The sequence below is a fragment of the Brachypodium distachyon genome, chromosome 3, assembly GCF_000005505.3.
Source record: "Brachypodium distachyon strain Bd21 chromosome 3, Brachypodium_distachyon_v3.0, whole genome shotgun sequence".
Taxonomy (NCBI): domain Eukaryota; kingdom Viridiplantae; phylum Streptophyta; class Magnoliopsida; order Poales; family Poaceae; genus Brachypodium; species Brachypodium distachyon.
Window position 1 is genome coordinate 38,137,355 of NC_016133.3, and position 14,167 is coordinate 38,151,521.

The window sequence follows — 14,167 nt, forward strand, 5'->3', positions numbered from 1 at the left end:
GCTGGAAGTCAAAGCTTTCTACTTCATAACTCTGAGGCACTAGGCAGACAAGAGATCAGGGAACACCGGAACACACACAAGGAGACTAGAAAATAGGAACATAGACATGATACAGAGTTGACGAAATTTTGTTCAAGCCTTGAATACGCATTTTATTTCACTGCATCTTGGACTCAATAAACAAGGTTTTACTACACAAGGATGTGTACATTATTTGATTTACATTCGAAATACACCATACTTCGTATCTTCTGGAACTGGCTTGGCCGAAGCAGAAAGGCAGAGGCTTAAAACCCGTCTGGTATCTGCGGGATCTATGATCCCATCGTCCCAAAGCCTGGCGGTAGAGTAATACGGGCTTCCTTCTTTGTCATAAGCCTCCACAACTTTGGCTCTGAAGGCTTCTTCCTCATCCTTGGTCCACTGTATAAGAACAAAAAGTCTCAGCTTCTACCATTTCTAAGTTCACTTTGCGTAATCATTTCCACCTCATGAATTCCAAAAAACTAAATGGATAGAAACTTGCTAACCAAATCGTTGTTGGTATAAACTTTTTCTTTGTTGAAGGCCGTTTTTTCCTAAGCTAACTTGCTTTTAACCAAGAATGTGTAAATAAGATAAATAATAGTCATCTAATCATTTTGATGAGCATTCCATATGTTTTCTCATCGAATAAGCAAAGCACTATACCTCCACTCCTTGCCTTTTCCTGTTGTTCTTTTCTATTTGAGCAAGAACCCCAGCTGCCTGAAAAGGTTTAAGAAAAGAAACAATGAGAAGTTGAAAACAGAGGAGCAGATGTACAGTTGACACAAGGAAATATATAGTTGAGGACTAAAAGTTTGAATTAGGTAACTTATCTGTAAATAGATGGAGAACCAGTAAAAGAACATGTTAATATGTAGAAGAACACAATCTACCAAATATACCAGCTCTGTTTTACACAATCCGGCTGGCGCACGTACCGTGGAAGCACACAAAACTAAATACTATCTGATGGAGTTGGATCATACTTGCTCTAGTAGTATGTATAAAATAGGGGTAAGCATGCTTGAACTCCATCAGATATCACTTAATTTTGAGCCTCCTAGGTATGTGCACCAGATAGATATAGATACCGTGAAACAGAGGGAGTAGAACTCCAGGGTAAAATCCATAGCTTCCAATGTTTCATACCCTATCATTCTGCTTTGGTTCTGCCTGGTTACCAACAAGATAAGGTTTCTAAATACCAACAATCATGCATTAAGTGTTTTTTCAGCAAAGTGCAGAAAGTATTGCAGCATGCTGGCCTGCTGGCTGTATTTATTTGCCGCTGGGTAACATCTGAGCTGTTATCAAACATCTTGGACTATTCATTCTGCCAAACAGCCCCATCCCAAGGCTTCAAAAGATGGGATTGGGAAATGAATACCAAGAATAACATATGTGACGTCATCCTTTGCCAGGTAATGATACTAGTAAGTAGGCTGACAACTTTATGAGTCAATAAGAGGTCCAAAGGTCTTACCTGGATGCCACCCATAACAGATATCCTAGCAGTTGGCCACATAAACAAAAAATTTGGGCTGTATGCACGTCCACACATTCCATAATTTCCAGCACCAAAACTTCCACCGACAATTATGGTAATTTTAGGAACCTGGGTAGAAATTTAGACATAGAATATTGGAGAGTTACAATGGGGCAAGGTTGGTGATGTTCTATATAAATCATCAAAAGAAAGTATTGGTAATTCAGTATTGCAAAGGCATGACAGTTCTTCAATAGACAGGACCTTTATGGAAACTTAGAGGGATGATTGATACCATTTTCATTAGTCATTTTTTCTTGTGGAACACACATTTAAGGAAAATATAGACCAACTACAAGTCTACAAGTGCATAATATGCAGCTTAAAGGCGATTCTCTTGGGTTCAAATATTTACTGACAGTACTTATTTCCCACACATTTGACACATACCAGGGTGAAGAAAAAAAGACAGACATAACTACTAGAGATAATAGGAAACTAACAACAGTACATTGGGAATTGCTTTCAACCGAACTTAACATGAACCTGAAATGACAGGAGAGGACTACGTATATTGTAATTTTAAAAATAATACGAAACCAAACACAACTAATAAGTGAAAGAAATAGCACAAGTATAATGGAAAGCCTGCAATTGACAATAATCAATGTTTGAGGGAATTCGTATGTATATATAAATGCTTTGTCTGCAAGAAGCTGCCTGATGGTGGAATGAAGTATCGCTGGCTCACTACTTTACAAACAAAAAGAACAATAATGGGAAACAGACAGGAAGGCTTGACCTTGGAACAGGAAACTGCCATAACCATTTTTGCTCCAGCTTTCGCAATTCCACTTGCCTCAGATTTCGACCCAACCTGTACATAATTGTCATTGAGCAGGATTAAAGGTCCACACTTCAAAAACAAATCAAATGTATCTTTAATCTTGCATATGCAACTATCTGTATAAAATCTTGACGAATCATATTATTTAGTATGTATGCAATTCATACTGTTGGATCATAAAGGGCTTTTGTATCCCCAAATTCTAGCTTACACAGTGAGGGACTTTCACATTTTTAAATTAGGAATCTTCCTCTTCTACCACCAATTTGGAGTGTTCCTACAGTCCACCTCGACACAGTTGTGTCCTTTAAGGGTCATACCACATCCTTTCACCATACACAGACAGTTCGTCAGGCTCGCGTGCCCCTTCACTATACATGGATGGTCCCTCAGGCACGCAGTCCATTAGGCCTTCACCACACATCATTCAAGATGTTGGAACCAGACTTGGCACCAGTTGTAGGATCGTAAAGGGTCTTCTCATCCTCAAAAGCTAACTTGCGAGGTGAGGAATATCCGAGATTTTAAATTAGATTACTTGCCCTTCTACAACCAATGTGGAACCGTTCTTTAAATTAGGTTAAAGTGGACTGAAAATTAAATAAGATATCATACCATGAATCCAGTAATATTTTGAAGGAATACCAACGGAATATTGCGTTGGGCACACAACTCAATGAAGTGGGCACCCTTTAGCGCTGACTCGGTAAATAAAATGCCATTGTTTCCTATAATTCCAACTGGCTGCCCACATATCCTTGCAAAACCAGTCACTAGTGTCTGCATAAATGTAAAGAGAAATAAATTAAGCTGCCCAATGCATAATAATAAATAATGCAAAGGATAATCAAGTATAAGAGAAATCCTTACCGTTCCATACAATTTCTTGAATTCATCAAATTCGCTCCCATCAACTATAAGAGCTATTACCGAGCGAATATCAAAAGATTGTTTCATGTCAGCTGGTGCAATTGAGCGAAGTTCCTGAACGTCGTACAATGGTTCTTCATAATCACAAGCAGAATTTTGTACATTTGTTACTTTAGCAGCCAAGTGGAGGTTCTTCACAATGTTTCTCCCCAGTGCGATTCCATGAAGCTCATCTACATGTCAACTAAAAGTGAGAAAAATGTCTAAGAAGTCACAATAACATACAACTTATATGTCCAGAAACCAAATGATACATAGGGGCATAGGGCATTGATGGTTTAAGATAGAGCGGTTCAAAATGAGCGGCAATGATATGCCAAGTCTCAGAGCCTGGAAATAGTTTGCATCAGGAAACAAAACAAAAAATCGAGGGGCACATGACTTTATAGTACATATAAATGAGTACACACCATATGCCCAATGTACCACTCAAATTTTGGAACTAGCATAACAGTGGCATTGACCATCGTTGTTTTATTTTTTGTCATGACATTTTGCAAGGCACAAGTTTTGAGTGGCATGCTGGGACAAGAGTTCATGCCCTTTAGACTTTTAAAGAAATTTGCTTGAAAACAATTGGAGATATCCATAGTCTGTTTGCAGACAGTGTTTAATATTGTACTTGCTAATAGAAGAAGTAACAGCAAAAAGAAGCAGAACTCTTACACTAAAACTTGAAGAAAATGCATCTTTAAAGAATGCAAGCAGAAGATCCTTGCTCCACTAGCATATCTAAAAAGAGCAGTAATTAAGTCATATGATACTGTGAATTATATTAAAGTTTACCTTGAGCAAAATGATCAGAGACTCCTGATATTTTACAATGCACTGATGCTCCACCAAGGTCCTCAGCAGATATCTCTTCTCCTGTAGCAGCCTACAAATTGGCAATTTAGACTCTAACACAACAAATATCAGTCAAAATGGTTGACAGAAAATACTAACCTTCACAAGGGGTGGACCAGCTAGAAATATTGTTCCATTTCCCTTAACTATTATACTTTCATCAGCCATTGCAGGAATATAAGCCCCGCCAGCAGTACAAGAGCCTAACACTAATGCAATCTGAGGGATACCATCTGCAGACATCTTAGCTTGGTTGTAGAATATTCTACCAAAATTATCACGATCCGGGAAAACTTCAGCCTGCTTGGGAAGATTAGCACCTCCACTGTCAACAAGATATATGCAAGGCAATTTACATTCAGCAGCTATTTCCTGTGCCCGCAGATGTTTCTTGACAGTGATAGGATAGTATGTACCGCCCTTTGTAGTTGGATCATTGGCCACAAACATACATAATCGTCCATGGACAGGTCCTATGCCAGTTATTATACCCCCTGATGGTAATGCTTCCTCATAAACATCAGAGCCTGCAAGCTTTGTTGCAAAAGGTATCATTAATGATCAACATCTGTTAGTTCACTAGTTCAGAAGATAGACAGTTATGACTGTTAAGATATAGCAACCAACCATCTATGATCTATCCTAAAAGACCGATCTGATAGGAAGAGGAGATATGATACACTTAACAATGACAACACTAATTTTCTATTCTAGGCCATACTACCAGATATTGACACTCGTCAATAATCAACGGCAGTTGCTGCACGATAGCATTGTATGTACTTGGTCGTCCCTCGTGTTTCAATTAATTATATTCCAACTTCCTTTACCAGATTGAGACTTACATCCAGTGTCTTTTCGAACATACTAGTTAGTGCACACATGAAATCCATGACACTCTACTAGTCCGGAAGTTATCCACAAGATCAGGAATTCAGGATACATAAATAAATGGAGGATGGCAGCAACCAATCTACCAATGTTCTCTGTATGTACTAAATACATGTCATGATGCTTTCAGATTTGAAGGGACCAACTTCAATACTTCGGTCTTCTTTCAGTTATGATGCTTTTAGATTTGAATGCCATTTTACATGGTACTTGTATTATCCACGTATATGTGCCAAACAAATACAAACTGGTCCCATATTTTAGGGCCATGTGGTGAAAAGCCCAGCCCTACTTTACTGAAATAAAATTTATAACTGATAAATTTTCTTGATTGGCTGGTGGCAACCAGCCTTGACTCTCACCACACTTGATGGCAAAGGACTTATCCTCATAGATAATGCTAACCACGTGGTGGATATGGAAGCAGCATAACACTATGTCTTCAATGGGAGAACCGCATCTGCGCTGCTTTACACCATTCGGTGCGGAGGCATGGTTGTGGGCTACAGATGGGGTGGCCAGCATACAAGCGCTACTGCCGGAAGAGCTTAGCACTTAGGGGTCTGGAGTGTCATTGTTGTATTTGTCCTACTTGTAAGCCTGTAAATAACTCTCTTTCATCTATCAATGCATCGAGACGAACCTCTATGACACCTCTGATTTCATTAATGAAGCAGGGAGGTGTGCTCCTTTTACTCTAAAAAATCAATGCATCGAGACGCAAAGCTTCTGCGTTTTTGCGGTTGTGCGTCTTCTCAGAAAAAAAAAGTGCTAAATTTTGTGTAATCATGTTTGTTTTATGGCACAGCTACTCAGAAGCCACAATTCAGAAGGCATGAGCAAGGATGCAATAGTCCAGTCCCAAGAGTGACATGATTAAGGAAATTGCCTTGTCGCATTCAACAACACTGAACTTCCATAATATCCCAGGCACCCATTGCCAAAAAAATGATGAAGTGGTTATGCTAAATAAGGCAGACATACCGTCATACATTTGAGTGCATCAACTGATCAAGTGATCAACACAATTTGCAATGAAAATAATTCTGACTGATTGACAAACCTGAGAGAGCTCGAGGAAGGAGCCGCCAGGGTCGAGCAGGCGATCGATACGCTCCCTAGGGAGCAGCTTCCCCCGCGCTGTGTTCCTCCGTACGGCCTCCGCGCCTCCCCCGCCCAGCACCTGGAGGAGGGACACTCCACGTTTCGTCAGGAGAGAAAGGGATGAAAAGGGAAGCGAGGCACCGGCGACACGCACTCACTCACGCACCTGGGAGACGCGGGAGCGCAGTTCGGATAGGAGGCCGCCGACGGCGGCGGCGTTGCGGGCGTAGGCGTCGGAGCTCCGGTCGAGAGAGTCGGGGAGGACCGAGGAGGAGGAGGAGGAGGAGCTGCCTCCTCCGTGTGCGCGGACGGCCGCCGAGGAGTGATAGGCGGCAGCGGTGACCGCGGGAGCAGTGTTGCTGCTTGGACGGAGCCGCCGTGAGACGAATCGGCCGAGCATCTCCGGCAGATGGGGCTGGCGACGAGTGGAGCACTGGAGTGAGCAGCTTGTGTCCGACAGTCGGAGGGCGTGCCTCTTCTGTATGCTGACGGAAGAAGAGTCCCGCACGCAAGTTGGAGCGGATATTGATCTCCAGAAACTTTTTCCCACGGGAGGGTGATCCGATAGCCTGCTGCGTTGGCAAGAACGTGGGATACCAGCCGAGGATGCCGATTTTATTTAACAACATACAACGTACTCATATTTCGTGTATCGAAATCCACTACAGATAAAAGAGAGAAAAAATATGAATAGGGTGTCTAAATTGGTTTCAACTTTTCCAGCCAATTCAAAACTGAGTAACCAAATCCACCAATTCATAACGGCCCCATCTGTCATTGAGCCAAGCTTTTTCTTCCCCTTTGCTCCTCTTCTCTCCCGAATTTTTTTCTCCTCCGCCAAATCCCCTTAGCTGCTTTCGTTATTATTTTCTACAACAAATTAAAAAATAATTTTTGTACAACACAATTTAGTAATGCCAAACTGAGTTTAAGGTACATAAATTCTCAATATTGCATGGCACAAAGAACTGTGTTTGCAACATATGATTCCATTTTTCTCTCTATTGTTTTGATAATTTTTAGTATATTGAAAAAACATATGTTATTAAATTGGTCTAGTGTCTTCCACGGTAAAATCTTCCTTTTCATTCATACTCTGAGATCTTGATTGTTTTAAATCATTTGTGACAAAATATGTTCTCATACTTTATAGAAGTCTCCTTGCAAATATCTATTTCTTGTAATTTTCAAAGTATTCTACTAGCATATTTTCAAATATACATTGCTTCTGTATTTCTCAACAAAGTCCAGTCTATATTAATTTCAAACTGCGCAAACCGCAGAAAACAAATCCAGTGAGCTAACCGAAAAAACAAAAAAGGGGCGCAAATCGCGAAGGGTTGTTGCCGCATCCTTCTCTTCCGGGACTCCGGCCTCCGGGTCACGAGGAACAGAGAGGATAGATAAAGCTTTCTGCAGTTCACACTTCAACCTCCCACGCCACGCTGCAGGTCTGCAACAGCCGATCCCATCTCTCCACACAGCGAAATCGTTCTACCACCCACGCCCGCCCGCCCGCCCGCCCCGCCTCGATGGGCTCGCTAGCGATCCCGCAGCGGCAGCTCTTCATCGACGGCGAGTGGCGCGCCCCGGCGCTCGGCCGCCGCCTCCCCGTCATCAACCCTTCCACCGAAGCCGCCATCGGTACCTAACCTCCCCCGATCGATCCGGCTATGTCGTTTTGTGTGCGTCCTTGTTTTTTTTTCTTTGAGGTGCTGATGAGCTAGGTGTTGGTTTGCGCAGGCGAGATCCCGGCGGGCACCGCGGAGGACGTGGACGCGGCGGTGGCGGCCGCGCGAGCGGCGCTGAAGAGGAACCGCGGCCGCGACTGGTCCCGCGCGTCGGGCGCCGTCCGGGCCAAGTACCTGCGCGCAATCGCCGCCAAGGTATGCAGCGCTTCCATGAACACGGAATCACCGCCATTGCCCCCAATCAGTAGGCTGTGCACTTACTGTTGACCGGCAGTGATGGTACTCAGTGGTTGTTTCCTCGAGTTCTAATTTTAGACTCATATATCGTTTTCCTCGGCATCGTCATGTGCGCACTCCCCATTATGAACCGCGTTGCCCGGGTCTAGTGGTCTGCTTCCGATTCGAAGGTCGCATGAATTTATTTGTAGATGCCCATATGGTAACCCCATCCTCATTAATGAACTATGGAGTGAGCAGGTATCTGACCGCAAGCGCATATGGGCATATGGCTCATGGGTGTGCGAATCGTTTATGCTTAATTTCCCCGACCAAATCGTTGCTTACCTGGTTGTTGTTTTGCGCTTGCACTGTAACCTCGCTAGCACCCTTTTGTACTTTGCATCAATGTGTGTGGACTCTGTTCTGGTGCATGCTAGATTTATCAATGACCCTTTCTCTGCAGCCTCTTTTTTCGTGTATTTTCTGGATAGGTATCTCTCTATTGGTTACATCATGAGATTACATTTACAGTGTACCAGTGAGGCATGCATGCTTGATGCTCTGATGGAACCTCAACCACCCTATCTATGTAAACTCCATAGAAACCACGTGTACAGGTTTAAATTTTGTATGGCAGGTAACGAAATTTGTTATCAAACTTAGTCTCACTACTCACTAGGTAGATGAAGAAATGGCAAATAGTGAGAGGAATGGTGACCAGCAGTATTTGTTTTATTCATACTGGATCTGTCCTCCATTAACAGATATGAACAGCCGGTAGCTTTTGTTTAGCCTATTTTCTGGCATTGGTAACTCCGTACTGAACTATACATCACAAAATTACTGTTATGTTGTACTCCCTACCACAGCAGTACACTCTATTTACGTGACCCAAAAGTGATTTAGTTTGTAAAGACCCTCATGTTTAGGGGAAATCCCTTGTCTGTTTTTGGATGCTAGGACTTTTTTTTTTGCTTACTAGTGAGGCTGGGGATGAATATGAAATGTGGAATACATGTTAATTTGTGGCTCATAAAAACTTAATTCACATGTGGTAGTTTTTTTATGCGCATTTTTTTCCAGATAATTGAGCGGAAATCTGACCTGGCTAGGCTAGAGGCACTTGATTGTGGGAAGCCTCTTGATGAAGCGGCATGGGACATGGTATGTGGCCCACCTATTGAATGCGCTCATTATATCTTTTCTGGACATGATTCTGATGTATACATATTCCTTTTATCAGGATGATGTTGCTGGCTGCTTTGAGTTCTTCGCAGGTCATGCTGAAGCCTTGGACAAAAGGCAGAATGCTCAAGTTTCCCTTCCGGAGAATTTTAAATGCCATCTTCGGAAGGAACCTATTGGTGTAGTTGGGCTAATCACACCTTGGTATTTCCCATTCCTCTCTCATCGTGCTCTTATCTCTATTATGATCGAAATATGCTACTAGTAAAGTAGCTTTAGTTTAGTGTAGATGACTTTTTGGTGTTGCAATTCAAGTTACTTGATATGTCCTCCTCCTTCATTGGTCACACATTGTGCTAATGTTCTCCAAATTTGTACTTACTATATCTAGTGTTAAAGCTCACTTAGCTGAGACAATCTAATTGTGTGTTCATGCATGTTCACGCACAACCCTCAACCCCATGTTCCATCCTATCAAAGTATTCTTTTCCGTGTCGACCCTGGTAATCTGTTGTCAGCCTTGTTCACTTAATTAACTATATAGATATTTATGTCTACAATCTAACTACTGAAATGCATACAGTTGATTTGGTATATTTCTTGCGAGCAGTTGGTCCAGTAATTGAGTATTGATACATTATAATTTGGGAATTCTATTTCTTGTGTATAACTGTAATTATTTGATTCTGAATTGTATCATTCTCTGTTTAACATTTTGTGCTGCAGGAACTATCCTCTCCTGATGGCTACATGGAAGGTAGCTCCTGCTCTTGCAGCTGGTTGTACGGCTGTATTGAAACCATCTGAATTGGCTTCTGTGTAAGTTTAGCATGTCACAATACTTCTGCACTATAAGGAATTTCCAATTGAAATCTCTCCATTTTTTAATCACCAGGACTTGCTTAGAGCTTGCTGATGTGTGTAAAGAAGTAGGTCTTCCTTCAGGTGTCCTAAACATTGTGACTGGATTAGGTCCCGAAGCTGGCGCTCCTTTGTCATCACACCCTGATGTCGACAAGGTACATACATTTTTACTACATCTATTTATGATCCATAAATGGAGTATATTCTCAGAATGTCTCATTTGATATTTTAGGTCTCATTTACTGGAAGCTATGAAACCGGTAAAAAGATTATGATTGCTGCAGCTCCTACAGTGAAGGTTTGGTCTGATTGTCTGTATTTTTGGCTTTTACTTTTGTTGTAATTTACCATCATCAAATATGCGTTTTTCTCTCCTTAAATTATTAGAATATTGACCAAGAGACTTTGAGCACCATCAAGAGAGCAATCCTATCTCATATCTTACCTTTGGCATGGCCTCTTTTCTTGACAGCCTGTTACACTGGAACTTGGTGGCAAAAGTCCTATAGTAGTATTTGATGACGTCGACATCGACAAAGGTACATGGCACTTGCTGAGACTTAATCAATTCCGAAAGCCCTTAACTGTGTGGGACTTTTCAGAGTCACTTGAGTGAGCAGGATGTTACACCCCGGCCCCAAAAGCGTTTGTTTGGTGTCATGATAAATGATTTGTAGGACTTGGAATTACTGGATTAATAACCTATACAATTGATGAAAAACAGGAGGCCTATTGTTTGGCCATACTTTCAACTTGTTCAACTGGCACAAAGCAATATGAAAGTGATGCACGAAATCAATAAAGAAATGAAAAGAAAAACTATGTTACTGTATGTGTGCAACATTTCCATGATTTCATCATTCCTTTTTAGTGACATGCAAGGCAGTTAGTTTGAACTAATGTAAAAACGTTAGTAGTGTGCTTCAGTTCTGGAAACCTTCACTTCTGTATGTTCCTGACCGTAGTTCACTTTGGTTTGTTGACACGTAATTACATTTTAAGTGAATATGATTCTGTTTTGCAGCCACTTTTGACCTTTAGTTATATTTCATTGTTGATCCTTTTTTTTAAACAGCTGTTGAGTGGACTCTATTTGGGTGCTTTTGGACCAATGGGCAGATTTGCAGTGCAACATCTCGTCTTCTTATCCATGTAAGTATTCAATTCTCTTGTAACACCACGTAGCCCAAAGAAGCTGACAGAATCCCGCTGCCATAGGAGGACACATATTCGTCGCACCTGAATTACACTTTTGTCCGTGCTTCATGTATAAGAGACTTAAGAGTTAACCCATTAGTGCTACATCTTGGGCCAACAAGGCTTATTATAACTCATGTTAAACTGGTAATGTGGTACTAAAGGTGGTGGCGCTACATTCTCCTACCCTTATAAGGCTGCCATTCTAGGCAGGGATATTCCCCAGGACATGCCCCTAGGTATGCGACTGGTGCTTTGTACCACTACTGAACCACACGTACATGCGGCCCTATCGGGAGTTGATGCTATGATACCATTTTGAATACCACATGGCCAAGCTAACAGCACAGCCTGAGGCGTTTGTAGCTCCCCACTTACACTTTAATCCGTTTCGTGTAAATGATTATCACGGAAGTGCGGCTTTTATGCAAGTGTAACCCCATGCTAAACTGACAATGTGGTAATAAATGCAGGGGAGCTACAACTCTACATTTTTTATGGGTGTCAATCATACTGATCTTCCATCAACTTCTGGCATAAGATTGTTGTATGATGCCACTATGGGCCAGTTTGGAACAGCTTTTACCTTGGCTTTGTAGGCTAAAATAAGCTAGAAGCTGTTACAAACGCGTATCTTAAAACTAGCTTTGTTCCACAGCCCACCCGATTTCCTGCTGGTGGAAAAAAGCTTCGAAGGAGAGGCTTCCTGGGCTTCTTGCGCACCTACCGATCCCCATCTAGCCACTGCCCCTGATGTTCATCAAAATTACACACAAATTGCCATATAGTATATAAGTAGGAAACCCTTCCCATTTCCCCCTCCTCCGAACAGAACCCACTGTATATTAGTTCACTTAACAAATGGCATTACATTGTGCACATGTATTGCCCGTTGTTTGACATACACTTGTAGCACTTCAGTTTGCTGTAGAGAGGGTTGTGTTATATATTTATATCTGCAATAAAATAAATGCTTTGTTGGTTGCTGTACTTAAAGCAATTTGCAATATGTTGCTCTGTAAGCTCTATATACTTGGAATTAGTTAGTTTATTGCTTTCGAGCATATGGCAATGAGTTTCGTGCTCCTTACTTCAACTACTTTGCAGTCAAAAATTGCTAAAGAATTCGTTGAGAGGATGGTTGCATGGTCCAAAAATATTAAGGTGTCAGATCCGCTTGAAGAGGGTTGCAGGCTTGGGCCAGTTGTTAGTGAAGGACAGGTACTACGTGATAGCTTTATCTAAATTCATGAGAGAAAATATGCCATGAATATTGCTCGCTCCTTGTGGCTTCTTGCTGGATTTATGTTGTCTCTCTTCTTTTTTTAATCCTTCAAGTTAGTGGCTGCATGCTCTCATTCTTTTTAGTTGTGACATGGTACAAGCTCAAATACAGACTGAAATACCACATGCTTTAGTTTGTGATGTTTTTGACAGTAAGAATGTAAAGTTTTGGTTATGGCCCCATGACAATAGAGTGAGAAAAATGGATACAATGACAATACACCTTTGCAATCTTTGTATTTGTAAATTATTCATTGTTACAAGTCTTACTCATGATATTTATCCTGTGTCAGTATGAGAAGATTAAGAAGTTTGTAGCAAATGCTAAAAGTGAAGGTGCTACCATTCTGACCGGGGGCGTTAGGCCAAAGGTAATGCCGCAATAAGCAGTTTTATGTACAGCCATTCACATGCTATTAGAATAGATCTAAAGTTTTGTGTTTCTGCAGCATTTGGAGAAAGGTTTCTATATTGAACCAACGATCATTACTGATGTCAGCACATCAATGGAAATTTGGAGGGAGGAAGTGTTTGGTCCTGTTCTGTGTGTGAAAGAATTTAGCAGTGATGATGAAGCCATTGAATTGGCCAATGATACCCAGTGAGCTACTTATTTGTTTACAATGCAGCTCTATGTCTTTTGCAGGCTCGCAGCATATGTAAGCCTATTGCCTGTGAACTTCATAACTCTTCTCCTTTTGACAGTTATGGTCTGGCTGGAGCTGTTATTTCGGGTGATCGAGAGCGATGCCAGAGAGTATCTGAGGTATGTCTAAGTGAAGGGATCTAACAATACTGTGTTGAGGTGGCACGAGGTTTACATCAGACTGATGTTCCACATTTTCATTTTCCCATTTATGTTCACTTGATAAAGTTCTTTTCTTTCTTTTTTACTCCAATTAAGTGTCTTATTTCAGTGATGTAGAATACTTTGAGATTATTCCGCTCAGTTTCTGTAACAACTGTGTAACGAACATTCCAACTACAGGAGGTCAACGCAGGATGTATCTGGGTGAACTGCTCGCAACCGTGCTTCTGCCAAGCTCCTTGGGGAGGGAACAAGCGCAGTGGCTTTGGGCGTGAGCTCGGAGAAGGGTGAGTAGTGCATGTTGATCTTTTTGTAAAGTCATACCTGTTGAGGATTTGGATCTGACACCATTCTTGTGTTTTTGCAGGGGCATTGACAACTACCTGACCATCAAGCAAGTCACGGAGTACACCTCTGATGAACCGTGGGGATGGTACAAATCCCCTGCTTAGATGCAAAGCTTGCTCTAGGAAAGAACTGCACCATCGGAATAAACTGTGCCGCTGACGGCATAGACTTTTGGATTGGCTAAAAATATCATATGTCATGTACTGCTGAATCTTCAAAATAAAGGCCATAGTTTGAGTTGATGAGTTTGTTCTTTTGCTATGCCCGCTTCCTACATTTTGTCTCCAACATGTGTTCGTAAACTTGCCATGCGATCAGGTAGGTCCAACAAACCCTGATTTCGACATCCTGGTATTTTCGGCAACCACATCTTCCAGAGCCGCAACCACTCCTGGTTGTCCTCTCCCACGGAACACGTCCGTCGCTCGGAGCCCCGGAGT

At 41.8% G+C, this 14,167-nt stretch overlaps 2 protein-coding genes across 2 annotated transcripts; one reads left to right on the forward strand and one right to left on the reverse strand.

Annotated features, from left to right (window-relative positions):
• Positions 1-93: 93 nt before the first annotated feature.
• On the reverse strand, positions 94-6,627 carry LOC100826561 (methylcrotonoyl-CoA carboxylase beta chain, mitochondrial). The gene is made up of 10 exons (XM_003572152.4): positions 6,298-6,627; positions 6,091-6,210; positions 4,236-4,670; positions 4,077-4,167; positions 3,231-3,463; positions 2,976-3,140; positions 2,316-2,390; positions 1,511-1,642; positions 691-747; positions 94-423 (listed from the first exon to the last, which is right to left on the reverse strand). Exons 1-10 carry the CDS (start codon positions 6,529-6,531, stop codon positions 220-222), a joined length of 1,746 nt encoding a protein of 581 aa, XP_003572200.1. The 5' UTR covers positions 6,532-6,627; the 3' UTR covers positions 94-219.
• A 945-nt stretch (positions 6,628-7,572) lies between these two features.
• LOC100845613 (betaine aldehyde dehydrogenase 2) lies at positions 7,573-13,975 on the forward strand. The gene is made up of 15 exons (XM_003574447.4): positions 7,573-7,775; positions 7,875-8,017; positions 9,125-9,205; positions 9,285-9,430; positions 9,953-10,045; positions 10,122-10,245; positions 10,323-10,388; positions 10,563-10,629; positions 11,166-11,242; positions 12,395-12,508; positions 12,865-12,942; positions 13,021-13,172; positions 13,277-13,337; positions 13,560-13,666; positions 13,747-13,975. Exons 1-15 carry the CDS (start codon positions 7,664-7,666, stop codon positions 13,829-13,831), a joined length of 1,506 nt encoding a protein of 501 aa, XP_003574495.1. The 5' UTR covers positions 7,573-7,663; the 3' UTR covers positions 13,832-13,975.
• The last annotated feature ends 192 nt before the right edge of the window (positions 13,976-14,167 follow it).